At 34.7% G+C, this 24,401-nt stretch overlaps 4 protein-coding genes across 22 annotated transcripts in view; 2 read left to right on the top strand and 2 right to left on the bottom strand.

Annotated features, from left to right (window-relative positions):
• The window catches only part of kif20bb (kinesin family member 20Bb), a 28,132-nt gene extending 27,273 nt beyond the window's left edge, over positions 1-859 (bottom strand). For all 4 annotated transcript variants that reach the window (XM_087276051.1, XM_087276053.1, XM_087276052.1 and 1 more), the window contains exons 1-3: positions 775-859; positions 407-519; positions 230-319 (exon numbers count right to left, since the gene is read on the bottom strand). In XM_087276051.1, the coding sequence (XP_087132177.1) occupies positions 230-319; positions 407-508 (192 nt within the window). In that variant the 5' untranslated portion in view covers positions 509-519; positions 775-859. The remainder of the gene's footprint in view (positions 1-229; positions 320-406; positions 520-774) is intronic.
• rpp30 (ribonuclease P/MRP 30 subunit) lies at positions 239-7,207 on the top strand. Of its 5 annotated transcripts, none has more exons than XM_087275010.1 (11): positions 239-475; positions 2,250-2,305; positions 2,402-2,458; positions 2,534-2,599; positions 2,714-2,782; positions 3,242-3,331; positions 6,170-6,286; positions 6,373-6,402; positions 6,513-6,550; positions 6,651-6,730; positions 6,825-7,207. In XM_087275010.1, exons 6-11 carry the CDS (start codon positions 3,251-3,253, stop codon positions 6,935-6,937), a joined length of 459 nt encoding a protein of 152 aa, XP_087131136.1. In that variant the 5' UTR covers positions 239-475; positions 2,250-2,305; positions 2,402-2,458; positions 2,534-2,599; positions 2,714-2,782; positions 3,242-3,250; the 3' UTR covers positions 6,938-7,207.
• ankrd1b (ankyrin repeat domain 1b (cardiac muscle)) lies at positions 7,064-12,598 on the bottom strand. 2 transcript variants are annotated; one of them, XM_087275207.1, is made up of 9 exons: positions 11,974-12,598; positions 11,265-11,616; positions 11,098-11,184; positions 10,900-11,007; positions 10,722-10,820; positions 8,982-9,080; positions 8,807-8,905; positions 8,620-8,718; positions 7,064-7,572 (listed from the first exon to the last, which is right to left on the bottom strand). In XM_087275207.1, the coding sequence occupies exons 4-9, from the start codon at positions 10,948-10,950 to the stop codon at positions 7,486-7,488; spliced, it is 534 nt and encodes a 177-aa protein (XP_087131333.1). In that variant the 5' UTR covers positions 10,951-11,007; positions 11,098-11,184; positions 11,265-11,616; positions 11,974-12,598; the 3' UTR covers positions 7,064-7,485.
• A 5,871-nt stretch (positions 12,599-18,469) lies between these two features.
• The window catches only part of pcgf5b (polycomb group ring finger 5b), a 41,964-nt gene continuing 36,032 nt past the window's right edge, over positions 18,470-24,401 (top strand). For 5 of the 11 annotated variants that reach the window (XR_015503581.1, XR_015503579.1, XR_015503580.1 and 2 more), the window contains exons 1-2: positions 18,470-18,624; positions 21,485-21,759. Coding sequence is in view for 1 of the 11 variants with exons in the window: in NM_001045235.1 (NP_001038700.1) it covers positions 21,648-21,759 (112 nt within the window). In the remaining 10 variants the exon portion in view is untranslated. 11 annotated transcript variants of the gene reach the window in all.

The raw sequence follows: 24,401 nt of genomic DNA, 5'->3' as shown, positions 1-24,401 counted from the left end.
GGATAATCTGTCAAACAAACAAACAAACAAATAAATAAATAAATAAACAAATAAATAAATGTCACCATTTCTCATGTTGTTCCAAAAACAACAAAAGGGAAAATATAAATGACGTCGCTATTCAACTTAATATGTTTTTAAAAGTTATAATAAGGGGTTTCAAACATGAACATGGGGAAAAGTCTTATAACTTAATATTTTCAAAGATTTGTCAAAAATGTGCAAGCACCTGTGATTCTCCTTCAGCTCTCTCTGTTGGTGTGAACGGACGTACGCGGAGATAGACCTGCAAATGCTCTTTTTCAAGCGACACCGAGTCCTGTTAGAAAGAGAAATGTACACCAGGAAATGTTAGCTTCGGACAAAAATCGCATTCGACTGGTTTAGAAGATGAGATAATAAATACCCTGGATAATTTGGAGAACTCGGAGAAAAGATCTTTTCGGAGGTCTTCAACCGTTATAGAGTCGACACGGTCAGGCTTGTGATTTAAACACGATTCCATCATCTTGATCAAACCTGTAAAGAAGTTTGACGTTTAAATAAAGAAAGTTATTGCGTAATAATAAAGATGTATTTAACGTTACGTTAGGTGGCGACAAATGAAACAACAACTCATAACTTACTAACGTTACCGAACGCGTTAAAATAACTAGCTTTTGTAAAACATGTTAACCTTATTCGTATCTCATTAAACTAATAAACAATGTTTAATAACATGAAACAATGTAAAACGATCCCCTGTGTGCTTTCATTTCAGCTAATTTCACTTACTTTTCCCTTATTGTTATTATTTCCTTTTGTTTATCCCGTTTACATCGCTTACATGCTTCTTTCCAATGGTCGCGGTTCTCTTTCTGTTTAAATCTGACCAATTGGAGAGCTCGCTACAGACGTAGCTCCACCTCCAACAGGAAGTAAAATATACTGTGGTTCTGGTTGACTGACAGGACGGTCGAAACTAATGTAAGGAAAAGTAAAACGGAACTACAATAGCCCACAAGGCTCAGTTATAGGTTGACGCTTTATCTTGTGATCGAACTTGTTTGAGAAATCAACGTATTTTTGTGGTTTAAATTACACAGTTTTAAAATAATAAATCTGTTTACCAGGAATTAGTTTTTTTTTGTGATTTTGTACTTTCTATTACATTAATGCTCTTACTCCAGTCCAGTAGGTGACGGTAATGTACCTATCATTTGCTTACTATCAGTCTTAAAACACCAAACGAAGGAGATCATATTTTACCATGTGGTTTCTGTACCATGGATGTGTGTGTTCAGTAGTTGAAACGGTGCATTCTTATATGAACTTACCAGTGAACACTTTTCCCGAATCCCATCAACAGGGGAAAGATGTCTGTGTTTATGGATTTAAACATCATCAATAGTAGTGATAAGAACAGACTGAAACACATCATAGAGACAGCTGCTCACCGTAAGTAGCAGTACAGTTACGATCCAGACAATTTGGATTGGTTTCCCCCTAACATGACTTAAAAATAACGCGTAGAACGCCGTTTGAACAGTGCTTTGGAGTAGGATATCGGATATATTACAGACACAAGCAAATCACATTAGGCACATTAAACGGATAATCTGTCAAACGATGAGGAAAACGTCACTAATTATTCTGTTCTCAGCTCTTGGAGGTCAGACGTTTCATTGCTGAAATTCCCAGCTCCGACTAATTGAGGTAAAGTTGGTTTTATATTCGCACATTCAGTCTTTCTCATTAATAATATAGTTTCAGAAAAGTATTCATTGTAAATGGTAAAATCATATTAGCAGTCAACAACTATCAAAGTACAGCATTGTTCACAGTTTGTGAAGTGTATGCAATTTATGTATATTGTGTCTGTCACTGAACGAATGTGTGAATATAAAACCAACTTTACCTCAATCTCCGACTATATCTATAATGCGGCGCAATAACAGTTGTATTCTCTAACGTTAGTGTTCACGTGTGTAAGCGAAGTATGAAACGTTATTAATTGTTCATACAGTGCTTATTGATATTTCCTTTTTACGTTGAATCTTGTATCAAAAGTTGTTAGTAAATGAAAACGTATTTCAACTTTTCATAATTAGCTGATTATTACTATTTACCAGCTGTCTACTGCTCCTAGCAGGATAACCAGTACATAATGGCGATGGCTAACTTTGATTAGTTAGACTAAGAAATGCATAGATTATGCTGTACTTTTAGAGAAACCCCTAATGCTCATATACTTTTTGCTGTATTTTCAGTTGGCTACTCAACGGTTGCAATAAACTATGTAGTTGAGCCACTACAGAAGAAACAGGTACAATATAGAGGAGTTAAACTAAACTGCATTATCGAGTTGTGCGTGCGTGTGTGTGTGTTTGTATGATGATGCTCTTATTTTCTTGTTTTACAGGAAATTCCTAACCCACAGAGTATTTCAGACTTATTTGATAAATTTCCAGTTGTCCAGGTAATTAGCTTCAACATATCTTCCGAGATAATTAACAATGATGTGTTCTTTTTAATTCATTTTCTTCTGTTATAGGGCAAATCTTCTCCAATCAAAGTGCTAAATCGATTGACCATTGTGGCATCTGATGCATCTCATTTTGTAAGTTTATACTTCGTAAACTCTAATATAATTTGTGCTAAAGTATTATACACATTATATTGTATTATATACTGCAGTATTATATGGTGAGACTGTTTGTGTTATTCTCCTCAGAGACCTACTAATGAATACAAAAAATTTGACCTTGTGGCGGTGTACCCCAAAACTGAAAAACTCTTTCATGTAAGTGTAGTTTCAATTCTACATTGTGTTTTAGTTTTAGTTGAGGTTTAGTTCACCCTAAAATGAAAATGAGTTACTCACCCACATGGCATCTTGTATGCCTTACCTTTCACTCAAATTCAATTGAAGTTATTTAAAAATGTAGGATTTCCTGCTCTGCAATGATAAATGTTAGCTGATTATCAGCAGTCCAAAAGAATTCCAATAAAGTGCATCATCCATAATAAAAAGTGCCTAACCCTAGTGAACTAACCCTTTAAGTTTTGGATAATGGGTAATTAGTTTATCATTTTTTATATATATATATATATATATATATATATATATATATATATATATATATATATATATATATATATATATATATATATATATATATATAAAATACATTTTGATTATCATATATATAATATGTTGTGGTATTAACATTTTCTTTGTCTTTTCCCTCACCTGAGCCAGGCAGCCTGCATGACTTTTGATGTTGACATTATCTGCATTGCAGTGACTGAAAAACAGCCCTTCCATTTTAAAAGGGCTCCAGTTAATGGGGTGAGTTATTGCATTTTATCCATATCTATACCCATGTACATGGTCACCTAGCGGAATTTCATAAAGCATAAACATTTAAACAACTTTTTCAAATGCCTCTTATGTTAAAAGCAACTTTTCACATTGTTATGCCGATGATATGGTTTAAGGGATAGTAAAGTAGAGATGAAATAAACAAAGCTTTGAAACAAATAATCCTATAGCTTCGCAAATGTATTCACTGTTTCAAAGCCATTGTCTCCATCGCCACAGAGCGGCTGCCACTTCGTTTGAGTTGTTCTGACAGGTCAAAGGCTCTAACATGACTCGCTCCTGGCATTCTGATAAGAGGATTTCAAAATATTGCAGACAACTGATTTAATGGATTCAGATACAGTTTTGTTGGCCATTCTCAATGACAAAATAGCCAAGCAACATCGCTCAGCAACACTGCTCTAAAGGTTGCCCTGTGTATTAACACCTTTAGCGGTTTTGGACAGATAAACCAGTATTTGGTATATTACTGTAGTTTTAGTCAGTGAATAATATACCATGTCACACTCAAAAAATAGCTCTTTGGCTGAGCATGATTTAATTTTGGACAGGGGCTTTATGTAATTACACTAAATGATCTTAACCACATTGTATGATGTTAAACCAGCTTAAAATATATGTGTTCATTTAACATGACTATTTGAAGTTCAACAAAAAAAGCATTCATTTAAGTTAAATAGAAAGATTTAAATCATGTTTAGTGAACATCATCTGTTCATGTAAAATAAACACTATTATTTTCAGCTGGTTCAAAATCATAAAATGAGTATGTTTACATGGACACCAATAGTCCTTTATACAATTAACACAATACTTTGATTAAAAGTCTAACATGTAAACAGCTATTTTTTTATTGCCTTTAAAATTGTAAAGTCATAATTGAATTAATTTAATTGAATTGAGAGATTTGGAGTATGCTGATTTTAGTCATATTATTAAAGGGCAGTACTGACATGTAAACACTTTAACCAAACTATTACTGTCATGTAGAACTTTTCGACGCATGTTTCAACAGGATATTCCACACACACACTGCTGTTTAATTACAACTTTTCTCTGCAGGTACTGAGTCAGTAAAGGACCACATACAATTGCATCACAAAGTGCTGAGATTTTTTCTTACCATGTAGCGTGCAGTATCAAATTCCATTAAAACAACACTCTTCCACCAGTCCTTACTTCGTACGCGCATCCAATACCTCAGTTTGTGACAGAGGCATGAATGAAATGTTCCTGAATAAAAATGAAACTGCTGGACTTCAGTTATATTTGAAAATAAGAGATAAAACTCCAGGGGAAACGTGGATAGCATGGTGAAGCAATGACTTCAATTGAACTGTGTTATAACATGTAAAACAGGATTATGAAAGGAACATTAAAAAGCAACTCATGTAAACACCTTAATAGTATTATTGTCTTATTTAGATTAAGGTAAATTATTAGATTACTGATGTAAACCTAGTCATGTGTAAGATAATGTGGTGAAATCATGTGGGAACCACTATCAACGATTAAGTCACGTTCAACCAAAGTGTTATTTTTTTTTGAGTGCATGAAATTTTATTTTGACAGTTCATTAAACGTGCAGTAGGTGATTGTCTTCAGAAACATGTTTTGTTGTGCTGGTTAAAAGTCTCTTCACAGTCCAGTAGTAATGATTAGAGTAAATTATCTAAATGTGTTAATATCTATTTTTATAATTGGGGTAATGCATAAAACTAAAAAATGTTCATCATATGGCCGACACCGCCCATAATTCCAATAAGTAGCTCAGACTGTCTGTCAGCAAATGTAGATTTGAGCTTCTGCGCATCTGTTCACGCAGATTCGCCGTTCGCGCGTGCTAGTCTGCATGAGCGCCGCGCGTTCACGAGACAGTCACAGACGCGGTGAAATCAAATGCTGAATTTAAACTTTTTAAAAAACTGAATCAATATTGTAGTTACTTTTGCACGCTGGAGGAAGGATGACACCATGGCTGAAGTATTACTGTTAGACAGGTAATGTTCTGTTTTAAAACCATTTTAGTCAGGCTAAGCTGATGTTAGATTGTGTTGTGTTATGAATAGCTTATATGCACAAACGTGTTGTTCAGCCACTGAAATCTCCCGGTGAAAGATTGATGTGAGTTTTTTTTAGGTTCATAAAAGACCTTTTACAGCATAAATAATGTAGATTTGTTTTTAGTTTAACAACAGAACATCAGTAAAAAGCACTATTCCACCTAACCTGCTTTATTGAGCTGAAGTTGCCTTTATATTCACATTGGGTCATTTTTGAACAACAAGAGCCTTCATATACAGTTTACCATGCTACTCTGAATATTCTCTCTGAAAAAGCATGCAAGTATGGCTTAGTAATAAATGTAATTCCTGCACGCCGCCGGCCAAACACTAACTAACTGGCAAATGACATGAACTAGGGGGTTGTCTGCTGTTGTGACGCGGTGCACGCATTCTCGATTTCCGGGGACGTGGCTTTGAATCACAGTCCCTTCCCGCCGTCCAAAGATAATATGCTAAGCCAGGGGTGTCCAAACTCGGCCCTGGAGGGCTGGTGTCCTGCATAGTTTAGCTCCAACTTCCTCCAACACACCTGCCTGGAAGTCTAGTATACCTGGAAAGAGCTTGATTAGCTGGTTCTGGTGTGTTTAATTAGGGTTGGAACTAAAATATGCAGGACACCGGCCCTCCATGACCGAGTTTAGACACCTCTGTGCTAAGCGGGTAGCATTTTGGCAGATCACCTACTGCACCTTTAACTTCAGTTTGTGTAACGTCACTTCTGTCATGTTGTTCTCTGTAGGCTATTGACAGGGGGATTTTCTTTGAGACTTGTTATGCAGCAGCAATCAGAGACTCCATTACAAGGAGATACACCATTGCCAATGCAATCTGCCTAATGGAAATTTGCAAAGGAAAAGTATGTTCTTCCTTTTTACACATAAACATCTATAATATATAATAATGTATTATACTGATTTTGGATTTTTTTCCCCTCACAAACAGAATGTCATAGTGTCCAGCGGAGCAGAAAGGGTAAAATGTCTTTACAATTTAATAGAGTGAATCATTTATAAAATTATTAAGTATTATTTATAATGTTGTAAGCTCAATGTTACATTTGTCTATTGTTTTTGTTTCTTCAGCAACTTGAACTGAGGGGCCCATATGACATTGCCAATTTGTATCCTTTTTAACAAGTGTATGGATAAGTTATTTAAATATGCAGTGGGACTTGTAAGGCACTGTATCCGTGTTGGAATGTTCCTTCATTGAGACTGCAGGGGGCTTGTTTTCAGCTTGTCTGAGGGGGACGCCAAAGCTGCTGTGTCAACTAACTGTCGATCTGTCTTGCTACATGGAGGTAAATAATTGAAATTATAAGTCTCACTCTTTGCCTTTATTCCAGTAAATAGTTACATTATTAGATTTGTTAATATGCGATTCTTCTATTACAGAAACTAGAGCAACTGCTTCTGGTGTTATTCACACCATGAAGAAACCACAAATTCTCCAGAAGGAAGAAGAGGAAACTCCGGCTGCCAAAAAAGCCAGAACTGAACTAGCCTAAATAGCCTTTCAGCTACAGTTTTTACTAAATTCTGTTTGTTTTTTCAAATATATCATAATGTAAAACTTTTTTGTTACTTCTCAAAGTCTTGCAAATCCCTTGAAAAAATGAAAGATGATGCAGATGTGTTAAAAATGTATTTTATTAGTTAAGCTTTAATAGAATTGCAAGCAAAATTTACATATAATAGTACAAAAATCCTTATGTCACATTCTGTACAGACGTCATGCACAAAAAGCACATTCTGTAATAAAGTTTTGGAATATCAAATCACACCATCATTCATGATTTAATTTCAGCAGTTTCATTTGTATTCCCATGTCAACAAAAGAAGACTATTTATTTAGGCTTCTCATTTCTTTCTGTCTACTCTATAATTTAATAATAAAAAAGTTGAAGTGCTTTGCCAAAACTCTCAAAACATTCTTATAACTCAATAATATATCTTCTTCACATATTAGATTTTATTATGCAGGCTCATAATATCCCATAATAGTTTATTTGGATGATATAAAGCCCAGAGTTGTCCAGGTGGTCATGTGATGCATTTATTTTTTATTGTCTTGAAAGTTGTCAAAGATTGTTTTTGCTCCATTCTGCCACTCACACACCTTGTCCATCGGTGACTTTCCCTCCTGGACAATACAAAATAATAAGCGTGAGCTTAAATTCGCAGTAAATTTCTTTTTAAAATTTTCATTACTTTCACAGTAAAATTTGAAGTTGTTCACAGTAATTTACTGTCGTTTTGTTACATTAAATTGCTGTGAAATTAAAGCCATATATTGTAACTTCACAGTAGATAGTAAAGTACATTACTGTGATTTCACTGGATAATGTTGTAGAATAACTTTTACGGTGAAGCAGGCTTTCCTCGGCTAGTCTATCTGACATTTACCCTGACTTTGAAATCTTTTTAGGTGTTTAACAGTGTTTGGTTTTATGTATCAATTACTTTTGTTCCAGTTTATTATGTTTTTGGTTAAGCACAAAGTTATGTTTAATAAAAATTATTCCATATTTACAAGTTAACCTTATACAATTAAATATAGATGCAGTGCACCCAAAAGTGAAAATTTACCATGACATTCATCTTGTTTCAAAACAGGTTGATTTTTTGTTTTGTTTATTTTTTCAAGTTGTAACCAAATTGTTTTTGGGGCTGCAATAACATTGTTATTTCTAAATATCAAAAAAGTGCCAATACTAGCATTAAAGTCTACATTGAATTAAATGAAAAGAGTTTGAATTCCTATAACATGTAAAAGATATAGACCTTTTTAGAATAGTTTGTTGTAATCATGTTAATTTGATAAATTTCAAAATAAAATTCTGAATACGACTCATCACTGTGAATTTTTACTGTTAAATCCTGTAAAGTGATGCTAATGTAATTTACTGTGGGAAACTACAGTAACGTTGTGAAAATGTGGAATTTTCGTATAGTGTGCTAAAGGTAAATTCTGAATAGCTTTTCCCCCTACTAGCAAAATAAATGTATTTACATGTGTACCAGAAGATGGCACTGTTTGCAGTTTAAGCAAAAATCTTTGGTGACACATTTAGGCATGACAGCTGAGTATGTATTGGCTACACCCAGTGTAAATTGTTACTTTTTATTGTTGTATCTGTACTTAATTATCAGCAACAGGATTATGTAATTATATTTTAAGAATACTTACAAAGTTCTTGATATGTAAGTCCCCTCCGTGCAGTAGAAGAAGCTGGATGAGTTTGAAACGATTCAGGCTGACTGCGTCGTGCAATGGCGTGTCACCCTCCTGATGTAAAACAATGTTTATTAAAGGAGGATTAAAGATGTTCAGTGTCTTTATATAAAGTCAAAGTCTATTCGTCCACATTTCTTACTATGTCTTTTGCGTTGACATCTGCGCCACAGTGGATGAGATGTTCAGCACATTCGTAGTGTCCTGTCTTGACCGCCACATGAAGAGCAGTGCTGCGAAGCTGAGGATGGCCAGTGTGTCAGACTTACCAGATACATTATTAAACCTGATTGCCTGTCAAACCACTACTTTTTTACCTTGTCTCTGGCATCCAATTTTGCCCCGTGATTAAGTAGTGCCTCCAGCACAGGCAAACTACCTCCACGACAAGCCCAGTGGACTTCAGTTGCTTGAAGCTAGTTAAACACAATCATGACAGTGAGATAGTTCGTCAGTGTTAAACAAAACATTAAATGCATAGAAGGAATTTGCATATTGCTTTTTAAAATTAGTGAAAAATGCTTTGGTGTGAAGATGTCCCATTTCTGTTTCATATTAAAGTAGAATGTCTCAAATAACTGATAAGTAATAAAACAATTGTCGGGGTCAGTTGGCATTTCTGTGTGGAGTTTGCATGTTCTCCCCGTGTTGGCGTGGGTTTCCTCCAGGTGCTCCGGTTTCTCCCACAATTCCAAAGACATGCGCTAGGTGAATTGGGTAAGCTTGTCCGTAGTCTATGTGTGAATAAGTGTGTATGGATGTTTTCCAGTGATGGGTTGTGGCTGGAAGGGCATCTGTTGTGTAAAACATATGCTGGATAAGTTGGCAGTTCATTCCGCCTTGGCGATCCCTGATTAGGGACTGAAGGGAGTAAGCCGAAAATAAAATGAATGAATGTATAAATTAATAAAAAATGCAAGAAGTGTGTTGTTTTGGCTTATTTAAAATGTCATTTTTTGATTGAAGATTAATTTATTGTTCTTTTTTATTTTAAGTTTTCTTTTGCCAGCAGCTAGCTCTTATGCTTATCTTTTTTCTTTTACAAACTTGATACATTGACTTTTTAATGTCTGTCTTCTATAATACATGCCAAAAACAAATGGCTTGTTTTATTTTTTTGATGCTTGAAAATGTACAGTGTGTTTAATATAAGCAGCTTGTTGAAATAAGTCAGTTTGTTAAAACTGATGTTTGCAAAAAAAAAACAAAAAGAGAAGAACACAGTGAGAACTCCTGACCTGATTATAAAAATAAATATGGTTAAAGATGATCCTTGTCAATTAATAATTCATAATATTTTATATAGAACTAAATGTAACTAAATAATGTAATGTTATTAATCTGGGGTCACCAAAGTGGAATGAACCACCAATTTATCCAGCATATGTTTTTACGGATGCCCTTCCAGCTGCAACCTATCACTGGGAAACACTCATACATGCCCATTCACACACACACTACGGGCAATTTAGCTTCCCCAATTCATCTATAGCGCATGTCTTTGGGCTTGTGGGGGAAACCGGAGCACCGGGAGGACACTTATGCTAACACGGGGAGAACATACAAACTCCACACAGAAATGCCAACGGACCCGAGAGGGGTCTGGATACAGACCTGGTGCAGTGCAATCTGGGATGCATCCAATGCTCTTAATGGCTCACCTTACCCCACCCCTACCCCTCACAGTGTCGTCACTCACTCGATTTGAGTGCATTGTGTCTGGCATTGCATCGTTGAGTTATGCAATGTCAGCTTGCATCATAAAGGCTGCATCCAGATATTATTGACTGACCCAGTTGAGGCTCAAACCAGCGACTTTCTAGATGTGAGGTGACAGTGCTACCCACTGTGCCACCCACATTCCTTAAATTGTGGTTTTCAATTATATTGACACCTTTCTTTAAAATAGTAAAGAGTATATTTCAGACTTGCCTTTACAAAAAAAAATACTCTTATTAATATTTGCACTGACATTTAAAGTAGCATTAATAAATATATCTATCAGAAAAACTTAATTCACAAACATAATGAAGTAAAATGTAAACATTATACAATACCTTGTCTTTATTTCCTATTGAAGCACCAGCTTCCAGAAGTGCGTTCACAATTTCCACGTTTCCTTGTGAGCAAGCTCTGTGTAGAGCTGTACGATTGAACTAAAGGAAACACATTTAGTTCTTTAGATGTAAGTGCTGTCAGGGGAATTTCATTAGGTGTGTTTGGTAAAACACTCACATTATCACATGCATTTGGGTCTGCACCTCTGGCGAGGTAACTTTTGATCATTGGCAATTTATTATCCAGCGCTGCCTTCAGGAAGTCATCTTCATCCACAAAATCATTCTGCGGGGTAATGAGATATGATTACTTAAGGGGTTTGTTGAGAAATCTGATTAATACCGATTATTCTGAAACTCAATAATTGATGTTTACCACTAGCTCTTGTTTAGGCTGTTTTTTGCAGACTTCTGTCTGCACACTGTTTTTCACAACCTGGAGGTCATTAGTGCTGTTGTCAGTCTGCAAAATCAGACATTTCTAAATACACTATTAATCATGTTATGCTCTGTGAAAAATGCTAATTCATGCTTAAATCTTACATCAAGGCCGCTGAGAATGACTTCACCCTCACACTGAAGGTTGTTGTAGGGTTTCAGATGATGGTCAGCAGAGCTCTTGCATTCTTCAGATGGACGTTTCTGTACAGTGGTGTCCTGATCTGTGTTTCCACCTGTGATGTCTGTAACCTAAAATAATAATAATGTAAAAATGTAAAACATTCCACAGACCAAACAAATCACTATTTGAATGTGAAAATTTAGTCATTGATTTACATTGGAACTCAAAGCCAGTCATAAGGGCAAATTATTTATAGCTGAAATCACGTGAATGCTTAATAAATAAACTAGCATTCAACTATTTAAAAATCTGTGGCTGCAAAAAAAATCTACACTGCAAAAAATGCTTTTCTTACTTCGATTTTTTTGTCTTGTTTCTTGTCCAAATATATAAAAATTCTTATATCAAAAAGCATTTTCTAGGCAAGCAAAACATGTTATTTCTTGTTTTCAGAAATAATATGCCATTATAAAGTGAGTTTGTTCCTAGAACAAACAAAATAATCTGCCAATGGGGTAAGCCAAATCTTGTTTTTACTTTTGACATAAGATTATTTTGCTTGTTTTAACGAAACTCAGTAAATTTTACCATATTATTTCTGAAAACAAGACAATAAGATTTTTTAGATATTTGGACTAGGAACAAGACAAAAAGTCTAAGTAAGAAAAGCATTTTTTACAGTGTAACTACTGAGAAAATCACTTTTAAAGTCGTCCAAAGCTAAACAAATATTTACTTTTGACATATATACAGGGAATTTACAAATGTCTTCATGGAGCATGATCTTTACTTAGTATTCTAATTATATTTGGCATAAAAGAAAAGGAAATCAATAAATTTGAACCATACAGCAATACGATAGTTATCAAAATACCCACAAAAGCAGGTCATACAAGTTTGAAATGGAGTGAGTAAATTCCCAGCTTCCATCAAAATGTTTGCCCCCTTCAGACCATGCATTAATAGTTTGTACTGATATAAGGAAATAAAAGTATAATAATTAAGAGCTATTATCAACTTTTCAAACAGTTGGAAGTAGCGTGAGAACTTTGTGTTCAAATATTTCAAATTATAAGTGGACCTGTTTTTCTTTTTTACAAAAATATTTAAGAGAACATAACGCTAGTCCAAGAGATACACAAATAAATAAAAAAATCCCAAGCAATAAGCATTAAAAATAAAACTAGTACAAATCAATTGATATCATATAAATGAACTGAATCAATAAATCCATAACATTGAAAGGTGCCTACCAGCTCTTCGACCTGCAGGATTCCCATGATTTTTCTTGAAAACTCTTTGTGTTAAAATGAATGCTTCTGATGGAGCATCACTTATATATGTAGTGGTGACAGTTGAAGACCAAGCTTGTGTTTTTCATTGGACTCCTACATCTGAAGTGTCCCATGTCACTGTGATGTAATTTTGGAGGGGGCTGAAGGTTTAAAAAAATGGCTTTGGGAGACATTAAAAGGAATGGAACTGAAACCTAAAAGGAACTACAAGTGCCGCCACAGAACCCCTTCTACATCCGAGGATAACTTACAGCTGAGCGCAGATCTAAAGACACAGAACACAGCTCCATTTCACACACAAAGGTGACAGGACATATTTATGAAGTTATATGGAGATGTACAACATCATAATCAGCTTTGACTGTCTCATATATTAGGGCAGTTGTCTTAGTTTATGAGGCTATTTTCCTCTTGGGTTTCATCACTAGCATTACTTCTGTTACGAGCGCAGGTTAAATTGTCGCACCCTGTGACTATTTTTAATTGAACCACCCATGAATCACTTGGAGTAATGAGTCACATGAGCGGTTGTCTTGCATGACAGCTGCCATTTTACTAGCCGTCCACATCTCCTGGGCGTGTAAACCTGCAAAATTACACAGTCAGGATGTGAAGAATTCAGCTATTAAAATCAATATTGGTTGGACTTCTATCGTGTCTAATTGAGTGCAGTTTTTAAAGCTTTCTTAAGCGCTGTGGGTGGCCGCATGTGGCATCTTTTAACAAGATAAATGTTAATATTTAGAATATCTGCACTGAAGGGAAAAAATATCAGACACGTCTAAGGACTCTTGTGATATATATTTATTTATTTAAACTTAAGAATGAACTAAAACTAAACAGTTAAGACGATAGGTGAAATTCAGATATGCTTCTTATGTAAACAAAAAAGTACAAGAGGCCACGGACTTCAGCACAGGCACATACATCAACATATCTCACACGAGGAGAACTTCTTTGACAGGGTGAGGATGTGGTTTCAAAATGGAGAGCAAATGACCTATGAAACATAATGTCACTCATGCTTCATCAAGTATTCAAAGTGTTTTATTTAGTGTAGTCTGTAGATGCATTCTATTGAGTCCAAAAAATATTTTACAGTATTTTTGTAGGCAATCAAAGTTAACTAAAATCGCACTTTTTAATATCCAATTTTTTAAATCAGTATAATAAGAAACCTGCACCATCCTGTCAGGAGTCACATTTAAATAAAAGAGCTGATACAGTACATGCATGTTTATTGGAGTCAATTTATTCTGTTTATACTAAAAGATTATCAAAGGTATAAAAACCACATGTCAGATGTTGTCATTCAAGACATTTGTCAGACTCAAAAAGCTCCTGCGTGTATAGTACTGGTTTCCTACACATCTGATTGGACGTGTTCTGTTTTGTTTAAATTGTTTTTGACAGTTGTAGGATGTGAAATAACGGAAATCGTTCAAGATATAATAATATGAAACTGTAATGTGGTCAAATGCCTGGAACTGTGTACTGTATGTTCCTGAAAAGAACTGCACATCTTAAAGTAGACATGAATTCAAAACTTACATATTGATTTTGTTCATATTAGTTTTGTGGTGAACAATTAATCTGTGCCTGTCATTAAGCAATAAATAAATAAAATTGCGTGCTCTTCAAATCTTCAATAAAAAAGCACTTCCTGTTTGTTTCGAGTTTAATTCTATTATTTAATTCTATAGGTATTGATCGTGTTTAACATAATCACGCCTCCTCTAACTCTAAGTTTTGACAGCGCTATGACATAAAACAGAAATGGTGAGGACAAGGTGTCTCATAGGTTGCAGTAACTCTCCCGAAACCCTTTTCCTGATCTTTCTGAAATAATGCCTTCTTAGCTATTTCAAATCAGCTTGCAGTAGAAAAAAAGGCCACGCCCACTGTTTTCTTATTTAACATTCCATTTCTCTAGGACAGAGATGCCCAAGGTAGGGTCTGTGGTAAACGTTGATTTGGCCCGCCATATGAAAAGAGATGGTTGGGATGAATGCCTTTAACAGAGATTGTCATTTCGAATTTTACGTAACCTTTAGTTTCTTTGCTTTATTGCTAAGCTATACAAACTGAAATTAAATGATTCAATTAAATGTTGTAAATGATTATCCAAATGTAAGATATCTGTGAGCAAATCAAGGTAAACGCCATTGAGCTATGAATGGGATTGTTTATGTTTTCATGGTTATACTGCAAGTTTTTTATTAAATGTTAAATGCATTATAGGTAATATGCTTTAAAGCAATATTTTCTAGTTATTTTTAAATATTACTGAATCAAATTACCCATGGCAAATTTAATATATATGGTTTGCTATATATATTTGATCCACAACCCTCAATCAAGTTTGCTTTTTGATCCTTTTGCGCACCCCTGCTCTAGGAACAGCATCATATTACAAAAAAAAAAAAAAAAAAAAAACGATTGCAAACTTTAAAATGTTCATCAGCCAGTCAGAATCTAGCATTCAGCCCTAAACTGGTCACACTTTACAATAAGGTTTATTAGTTAATGGTAATTAATGCATTTACTAAGATGAACAAACAATGAACAATACATTTACTACTGTATTTGTTCATGTTAGTTAAGGTTTGTTAATGAAAATACAGTAGTTCATTGTTAGTTCATGTTAACTCATGGTGCATTAGCTAATGTTAACAAGCATGGACTTGAATGTTAATAATGCATTAGTAAATGTTTGACAGCTTCAGCCACAGTCATTTTTACCACGCCCCTCTTACCGTTAATTTGCTATTAGAGAATGATATGTAAAAGGAAAGCCACACGCCCTACTAAATATTCACTTTTAGATGGAAGTACAATGACATACTAAAATACTAGTCTCAGTCATTTCTGGACTTTAATAACAAAATAATCACAACAAAATGACAATTTTGGTAAAAAAACTGCAGTTAAGAAAGCATCTTATCTTACATATTTAAATATGTTTGCATAAGGAACAGTGAAGTTCAATTTTTTATTTTATCAAAAGAAAATCTCACATTTAGCTTCCTTTAACTTTACTTTAAACATTGGTCTTTAACATTGAATAGGGTCTCCAATCCAAGTATTTACATCTATCCACTTTGTGTATTTATATTTTATGCATTAATTAAAAAAAAAGTATTTAAACTATTTTCTCATAATAGTAGTATTCCTCTGAATAGTTCAAATATTAATAAATAAATTAACAAATACAATATAAAGTATTAACCTTACTTAAAAAAACATTGACTTTAAAGTTACAAAAAATAATAATTTCGCTGAAATATAATGAATACTTTACATGATTTGACTTTCAAACCATGCAAACATCACATTAAAAATGTGAATTATGTAAAAAAATGGTTTTAATCATATAATCAATAATATCACATGAGCTTATGTGCTTAATGACTGCAAATGTTACTTTTGAACTGAAGTAATGCAGTCTCAGTTCACAATGCATAACTTCATTACCTCGCCATGGTTATTAATGTGAAAGGACATAAAATAAGACTTTTTCAAAATGAGTCTAAAAAATCCATTTTGGAAACTATAAACTAGCTTGACAAAATACGTTGATATTAACTGTTTTCTGTATACATGTGCTAAAGTTAGCCAATTAGTGAGCATTACTTTTTTTGTACTTTTTTTCTGATGCATTTAGGCCATAGGTCAGAAGGACATCTGATATGTAAAGTGAAGCTCGCATCTTGTCTTTTTATCTGTCCTCAGAGTGTTACGAAAATGCTTGTAAAAGATGATATGTAACTCAACACATTGCCTAAATACCCATCAACCATTTCTGGACCATGTGGCCTCTATACCTGCACTTTAATGACCACAGGTCTGACAGTCAGGGCAATGCTGTAAACCGTTTTTTTAACTTAAGGAAAGAGGCCACTTGAAATGATCTGTGTCTGAATAAGAAAATTGTAAGCATATCTTCATAAACTGTGAACTGATGTCATTTATTATATATATTTTTTGTCTTTTGAAAATATTTTAGTCATTATTTTTGTTTGCATGTCCATAAAAATGAACCTCTTTTACAATCATTTTGCAGTGTTCTTCTAAACAGTACTCAATGTTCTGAGTTGTCAATCTCAGACTGATTTATCTACAAAGAGCCACGTGTGTTGAACTTGTCACCACAATGTTCACTGTAAGTGAAATTAATACAGAATATGTAATGTGAACCTTGTGCTGACATATTTTTATATACATCAGAGATATCCAAGGCGGGTTTTCATCACCTTAACAGATGATCAAACAAAACCTAATGATATACTTACCTTTTCAAAAACCTTGTTTTTACCTTGTTCCAAAATTTTTTTTTACCTCGTTTCAGTCACTTTTTTCTTTCTCTTGAGGAAGAAAGATATTTTAATAATTGCTGCAAACTGGTAGCCATTGACTTCCACAGTACTATTATTTTTTAAACATATAAATAAACAGAAAAAAAATGTGTGAAAGTTTGGAATCACTTCAGGGAGATTGTAAAGGATTAGACTTTGCATTTCTCCTTGAAATGTAAAATGGTTTTGTATATTTACATGTAAAAACGTGATCACGTTTTTTGCTTGTTATTACAAAACCACAATTCAAAAAAATATTAATTGCATGTGGATATAAATATTAATTTCTGTGTTGAGTTTGCATGTACTCCCTGCATTCGCAAGTGTTTCCTCCGGGTGCTCCGGTTTCACCCACAGTCTAAAGACATGCGGTACAGGTACATTCATTCGTTCATTTTTTTTTTTCGGCTTAGTCCCTTTATTTATCTGGGGTCGCCACAGCGGAATGAACTGCTAACTTATCCAGCATATGTTTTTATGCAGCAAATGCCCTTCCAGCTGCAACCCATCTCTGGGAAAAAACCATACACACTCATGGAGAATTTAGCCTACCCAGTTCACCTTTACCGCATGTCTTTGGACTGTAGAGGAAACCAGAGCACCCAGAGGAAACCTATGCGAACGTAGGAAGAACATGGAAACACCACCCAGAAACGCCAACTGACCCAGGCTCGAACCAGCGACCTTTTTGCTGTGAGGCGACAGCATTACCTACTGTGCCACTGCGTTGCCTATAGAAATTAATCATTAATTATGCAAGTAATTTCTTATGGAAAACCTTATGCGGCCCAACCTCACCCAGACTCCAGCGGAACTTGAGTAAATTGAGTTTGAGACCCCTTGTCTACATTTTGTACCTGTAAAACATTTGCATATTTTAGCTCATGTTAAAGAATAGTTTCATATTTTGCACAGCTTGATCGATCACATTAGTTAATGATGAAAACTGATTTAGTTGTATTAAACATTTGCTGCTTTTGGTTACCATTTTGCAACACAAACGCATTGGTGAAAAGATGTGTTTTAATGAGTATTAATGCTTTCAGCCTGAGCTAGTTCAATGGGTTTTGCATTAAGAATTATTCAGAATATTTTTTTTTCATTGAAAATTTGGTTCAGAAAATATAGAGCTTAGTGTTTTGTGGAAAATATAGGCTGTATAGAAATGTTGCTTTCACATGCAACAAAAATAATTTATTACAATAATTAGCAGTAAAAAAAAGTTGCTGTTTTTAAAAAATCTGATATTTATTTAAGATATTTAGGAAAGTAATATCATCACACCACTCTCATGTTTTTAATGCAAACTGACATGATCGGACAAGTCCTATAACAGCCTATTAGCAGGTACCTGCAATAAGGCCATATTAACAAATCCTCCTGTTTGACAGGCCTTCCAAGTTTGAGTTTTCATTAATAAACTGGTTCTAAACTGTTACTGGACTAGTTTGTAATTGAAGGCTGCGCCCTAGTTTGTGTCCAATCAGAGACAATCTGCCATGGAATGAATAAAACAGCAATGCGTAAACAAGAACTGGAAAGTCCTCCGCCCCCTTCCCCATATCATCTCAAATGAAAGCAGTTCCGTATTCTGTGCCGCTACATCCCTTTTAACAGCCCAAATTCGCTCAAGCCTGTTTGTAAAAAAAAATCAATGCGCGACATCAACACGGACCCATGATGTGTGGAAGGTAAGGGATGGCGGTTGTCTGTCTGACTGCAGCTGCGTGTCGTTTTCACGCTCATCGTAAACTTTCGGGTGGGATGGGAATGCAGTCTCGTGTCATATATCAAGTTCGTCAGCATGTCTGTGTCTCTGTTGGATAGTAGTTTGTCATGGTACAGCTGGTTCTTTAGTGGGCACCGGTGAGCGATAAATCATCCATCTCTCGTTTACGAAAAGTGACACTTGTGCAAATGGCAGCAAGTTAAAACGAGTGCGACTGCATGTTATTCGCTGTCGAGGGAAACGCAACGCAACATTTTACAGGAAGATGACGCACAGAATGACACTGACGATGGCCGAGTGAGCATTAACCGAGTAGTTTTGACAGTAGACTTTAAAACACTTACTTTGGATGTGCGACGTTGATAATGAAGATCAGTTAGCATTTACTGTGGATCATATAACAGAAACCCGTATCTGTTTGTCAACAGTTCTCATTTGAGATGATCTTAACATGCGATAAGAGTCGGGAAACTGCAATAATAATACACAGGCTCGAGTTTTTTGGTTATTTTATGACATAATTAAAGATATGCTTTGTCATTTAATGTTTTTTTTTTCCAAATGATAAAAGTATTTAGATGTTTGAATGAATTTTGCACTTTTGTCCCTGTGGTTTCGTTTTGAATTTCGTGGGCGGGGCTTAACGCGCATGTGTCATGATGCACCTGTGGGTTCATTCAAACAAATGCAAGTCATGCATTTTCATCATCAAATTTGTACTAAATAAATATTTCTAATGAATAAATAACGTATTATTTTTATTTAACGTCTTAAAACAAACAGAAAAGAATAAATCATCTATACAATTTAGCAAACTAGTTAAAGTAAATAGCAGCATAGTCTACTTCACACTGATGGTGTAGCCCAAGGGTGTCCAACTTCGGTCCTGGAGGGCCGGTGTCCTAGAGAGTTTAGCTCCTACTCAAATCAAACACACCTGAACCCTAATACATCCAAAATTAGAACCAACTTACCCGAAATAACTAGATATAACGTTAGAAACTTCCTGGCAGGTGTGTTGAAACAAGTCGGAGCTAAGCTCAGCAGGACAGCGGTGACCAGGAACGTGTTTGGACACCCCTGGTGTAGCCTATTCTAGCCTGTACAATCAGCAAGCCTACATGCAGTTAATGAGTAAAAAAATAAATGTCTAAATAGAAGAAAGAACAAACAGACTGAATGACTGTGCAGTTTACTTTTGGCCAGAATAAGAGTGAGAATAAACAAAATAATCACATAGTGCCCCATATTAGATGAAAAAATGAATGTATAAGAATAACTGGATCATTTACTACTTTTGGTAAGATTGTGTTCACATGGCAATTAGCAGCATCAAAACTGATGTAATTAAATGCATGCAAATGATAATAATCAAACTCCCTTTTAATGGGTTCTTAACAGTGGACAGATTTGAACACAATGATTTGGAATGACCCTTCAGTATGGTGACCATTATTATCCTCATATTTGTCTCATTAAGAATGCGGTGCTAGGCTGCTTTAAAAATTGCATGGTTCACTGCATAATTTGTGAAATGAACTGTGAATCCGAATTTACAGTATTCAAAAGACTACAAAATGCATAAAGTGAATTAGTAAATAAAAAATAAAAAAACTAGTATTTTAAAAATAGACAGGACCAGGTTGTAATTACAAGATGTAGAATTGGCCACTCAAGACTACCCACTTATATTTATTAAAAGGGGATAAGAAACAAATTTGTAACTTGACTGTAAATATACATTTTAATAGAATGTATATTTTGAAACCATGTTAGAGAGCATTTTTACTTAGACAACAGTTTGACAAATGTTTAAAAGACATTGACTAGAACAACTAAGAATAGTTATTATATTCAGTAATGCTGTTTTTTTTTTGTATGTTTTTGTATAATGCGCGTTGTCTATTTATGTATTTACTATCTATAAAATCATAAAAGTACTTTTTTTAACTTCTTATACAAATTAAAAATTTTTGTTTATTTACTTATTAGCTTTTTCTGTAAGCATTTCCAGAGACCACCTAGCACACTGTTGTTTATAGAACATGTTGTTATGTTGTTTAATGGTTGCAAAATAAGTATGCATTTAAAAGAAAGTAGCTACTCAGAGTATGTACTTTTTAAGTTTACACAGAAAAGTATGTTAAAGAAGTAAAAAAAAATATCTACATAATTTTTCAAGAGTTCACACTCAGCTGATGATTGATAATAAAGCTAGTTTGGCGTACTGTCCCAGGAGAGAGCCCTGAGCTTATAAAATCCTCGAGCCCTGGGCGCCCCCTCATTGCAAGGCGAGGGGAGTTTGAGCTCAGGTAGATCTCGATGACTCCCCCTCCTGCTTATTGTAGCTAAGTGTCAGATATAGATGCTGAAAAAGTGTACTCAAAGTTTGGCTAAAATATTTTGTATTAATTGTTTAGGGTGCTTATTTTGAACTGTGGGAGGGAACCGGAGGACCCGGGGAAAACCCACGCGACCACGGGGAGAACAAGCAAAACTCCACACAGAAACGCCGCCTGGTTTGGAAAGGAATTAAACCAGGGGCATTCTTGCTGTGAGACAACAGCGCCAATTACTGGCCAACGTGACACCCGTTTGAAAGGAGGGAAAGTAGAATTGGGTGGGGGGGTTTCTTCAAGAGGAAGATATTGAGATGAGAAAATCATGAGGTACAGATCATCTGATAGGATAATCAGTCTTTAGCTAAAGTTGGAACCGCTGTGAACAATCAAAAGCACGTGATCATCTCGAAATTTGTTTATAAATAAACTTCACGCATCATATTTTTGTTTAAACAATTACTGTTGAATTCACATCCACAGGTCTCTCTTAAAGACGTTTAATTACCCATGATGTCATGAAGGACGAGAGGCCAGGGGCCCTTCAGCAAAACGCTGCAGTTGAGCCATAGAGTGTCTGAATCTGCATTCCACTTCATCCTTAAACCATCTGTTCTCCCTTCATCCACACTTCGGGAACTTGACAATGACATCACATAGGAAACACCTGGTGAGGGACTTCAACCATTTCATCACCTGTTTTGTCTGTAAAGGGTACCTGATCAAGCCCACCACCGTGACAGAGTGCCTGCACACCTGTGAGTATTAGCTGACTCTGAAAGTTTCATGGTGATTTAAATCAGTGGTTTTCAATGGGCTCTAAGCAAAAACAGTCTGTTCTGATTGTGTCAGACCGCAGGTGAAAAACAGAAGTGATGTTAAATTTAATACAAATAATAAGATGTGGCAGCATTTCAAACATAGTTAAGATAGGAGAATATTAGAAATGTTTAAACCTGAAATTATGGGTTGTGTAATATAAGAATCATTAATTAGTTATGTGTGTGCATATATATATTTAGTTAGTTATGTAGTTTTATATAGTAAATAAATGAAATATCGTCTTCATGTTTTGTTAATAAGAAAAATTCCATGTAATAACAAATCATTTGTTTTAAAGAACTAGGCACTAGTTTTTGCACTTTTCCCCCACTGATTATTCCACACAGCGATGACCTGATTGTGTCCTGCATCAGTGTCAGTTAAGTGTGTGGGTAGTGGCTCCCCCATTCGCCCATGAATGCTCTTTAATAATGTTTATGTCTGTGGATTCACAAAGCAATAAGGTAATGTTCACTGCTGTGGTTTTGCGGGTGAAATATGATGGTGGCATTTCTCTGACCAAGTTAAGGCTTTATCTAAATATTCATTTGTAGACCTGGGTTTAATTGCAGTATATGGTTATTCTACAATTAATATAGGCAATTTTACTGTGAAATGTAAAATTGATTTTATAGATTGTGAGATGAAATTATGAATATGAATGAATATGTTTTCAATAGTTTTAAATGATGGTTAAGCAGGTACACTTTTTAAAATATTAAGGTTGTAAACATAAAAGGACATCTTTGGACTGTAGTAGTACTACACTGTAGTAGTACCTTACTAATCTAATGGCCCGTTTCCACTGACTGGTACATTACGGTACGGTTCACCTTTATCAGGCTTGCGTTTCCACTGCCAAAAGGGTACCAATGGTGGGTGTGCTGTACAACAGAAAGGTTGAGGCGACGTCATTCTTGCTATAGGAAATCTCGCTTAAAGTAAAGCTGTATGTTTCCTTCACATTCATAGGAGAAGCACTTCTCACAAACCAGATGATTTATATGCATAAATACTTGTGTATTTAGTTAGTTCGTTACTAACTTTTCTATGAACATAATTTGATTATCACTGCAGATCTATGACAGTGCGAAAATAGCCTATTGTAACGTCTGCGAATTATTATTTTTTATTTTATTTTTGTTCCATAAAATAAATAAATAAATGTAACATCTATGAAAACATACAGACTCTTACAGTCTCCGATTTGTTACCAATTACATGGTATACCCATTGTTTGGGTTCAGAAAGGATCGGATGTCAGAAGCACTTTAATAATCACATGCACGTTGTTATTATCAGCTCAAAGTTTATTTCAAATATAGATGCGCACGCGGGCTCACTGGACTAAGTAAAACTGCTCACACTTTCAGTTTTAGACGGCTTCGTAAAACAAAAACGGAACACAGCAGATTTTGTTCTTCTTTGCTTTTGTGGCAGTTTATTAAGACAACGCCATAGTTTGTTTGAGATCGGGTTGAGCTTGGCTCGTTATTATATGTACAGTTGAAACCAGAAGTTTTATATATATATATATATATATATATATATATATATATATATATATATATATATATATATATATATATACACATTTTTTTTTATTAGTTATGTTCCTTTTTGTATGTAAACTTCTGGTTTCAACTATTTATATATGCTATTTATATATACTATATACTAGAATATACTATATACTATGTGTGTGTGTGTATGTATATATGTATATATGTGTGTGTGTGTGTATATATATATGTATATATATATATATATATATATATATATATATATATATATATATATATATATATATATATATATATATATATATATATATATATATATATATATATACTAGAGAATTGTTTATTAATTTCTAGACAGCCAAAGTTTACATACATTTCCTTGGTATTTTTTAGCTTTGCATTTAAACTGCATAACTTTGGTCAAATGTTTTGGGTATCCTTCCACAAGCTTCTCACAACTCTTCTTCAACTCTGCCCACAAATTTTCTATAGGATTGATATCAGGGCTTTGTGATGGCCACTCCAAAACATTCACTTTGTTGTCCTTAAATCACATTTTAACTAACTTGCCAGTATCCTTAGGGTCATGGTCTGTTTGAAAGACTCATTTGTCTGCCAAGTTTTAATTTCCTGGCTGATGTCTTGAGATGTTGCTTCAGTAGTTCTACATAATGTTCTTTCTTCATGATGCCATCTATGCTGTGAAGTAGATCAGTGTCTCCTGCAGCAAAACAGCCCCACAACATGATGCTGCCGCCCCAATACTTCACAGTTGGGATGGTGTTCCTATAGGCTTGTAAGCTTTCCCCTTAGTCCTCCAAATGTAACACTGGTCATTATGGCCAAACAGTTCAATCTTAGTTCCATTAGACCAGAGGAGTTGTCTCTAAAAATTATTCTTTTTCCCAGTGTTATTTAGCAAATTGTAATCTGGCTTTTTTGTTGATTCTGGCTTGTTGATTTTGCCATGTTGTCACACAAGGAAGCAGTGTGTCCGAGGTTTTCCTTAAATACTATTCTACATTTGTGCCTTCAATTAACTCAAATGTTGTCAT

Source organism: Danio rerio, chromosome 12, assembly GCF_052040795.2.
Source record: "Danio rerio strain M-AB ecotype USA chromosome 12, GRCz13ab, whole genome shotgun sequence".
In the NCBI taxonomy this organism is placed as follows: Eukaryota; Metazoa; Chordata; class Actinopteri; order Cypriniformes; family Danionidae; genus Danio; species Danio rerio.
This window is presented reverse-complemented; position numbering and strand designations above follow the sequence as displayed.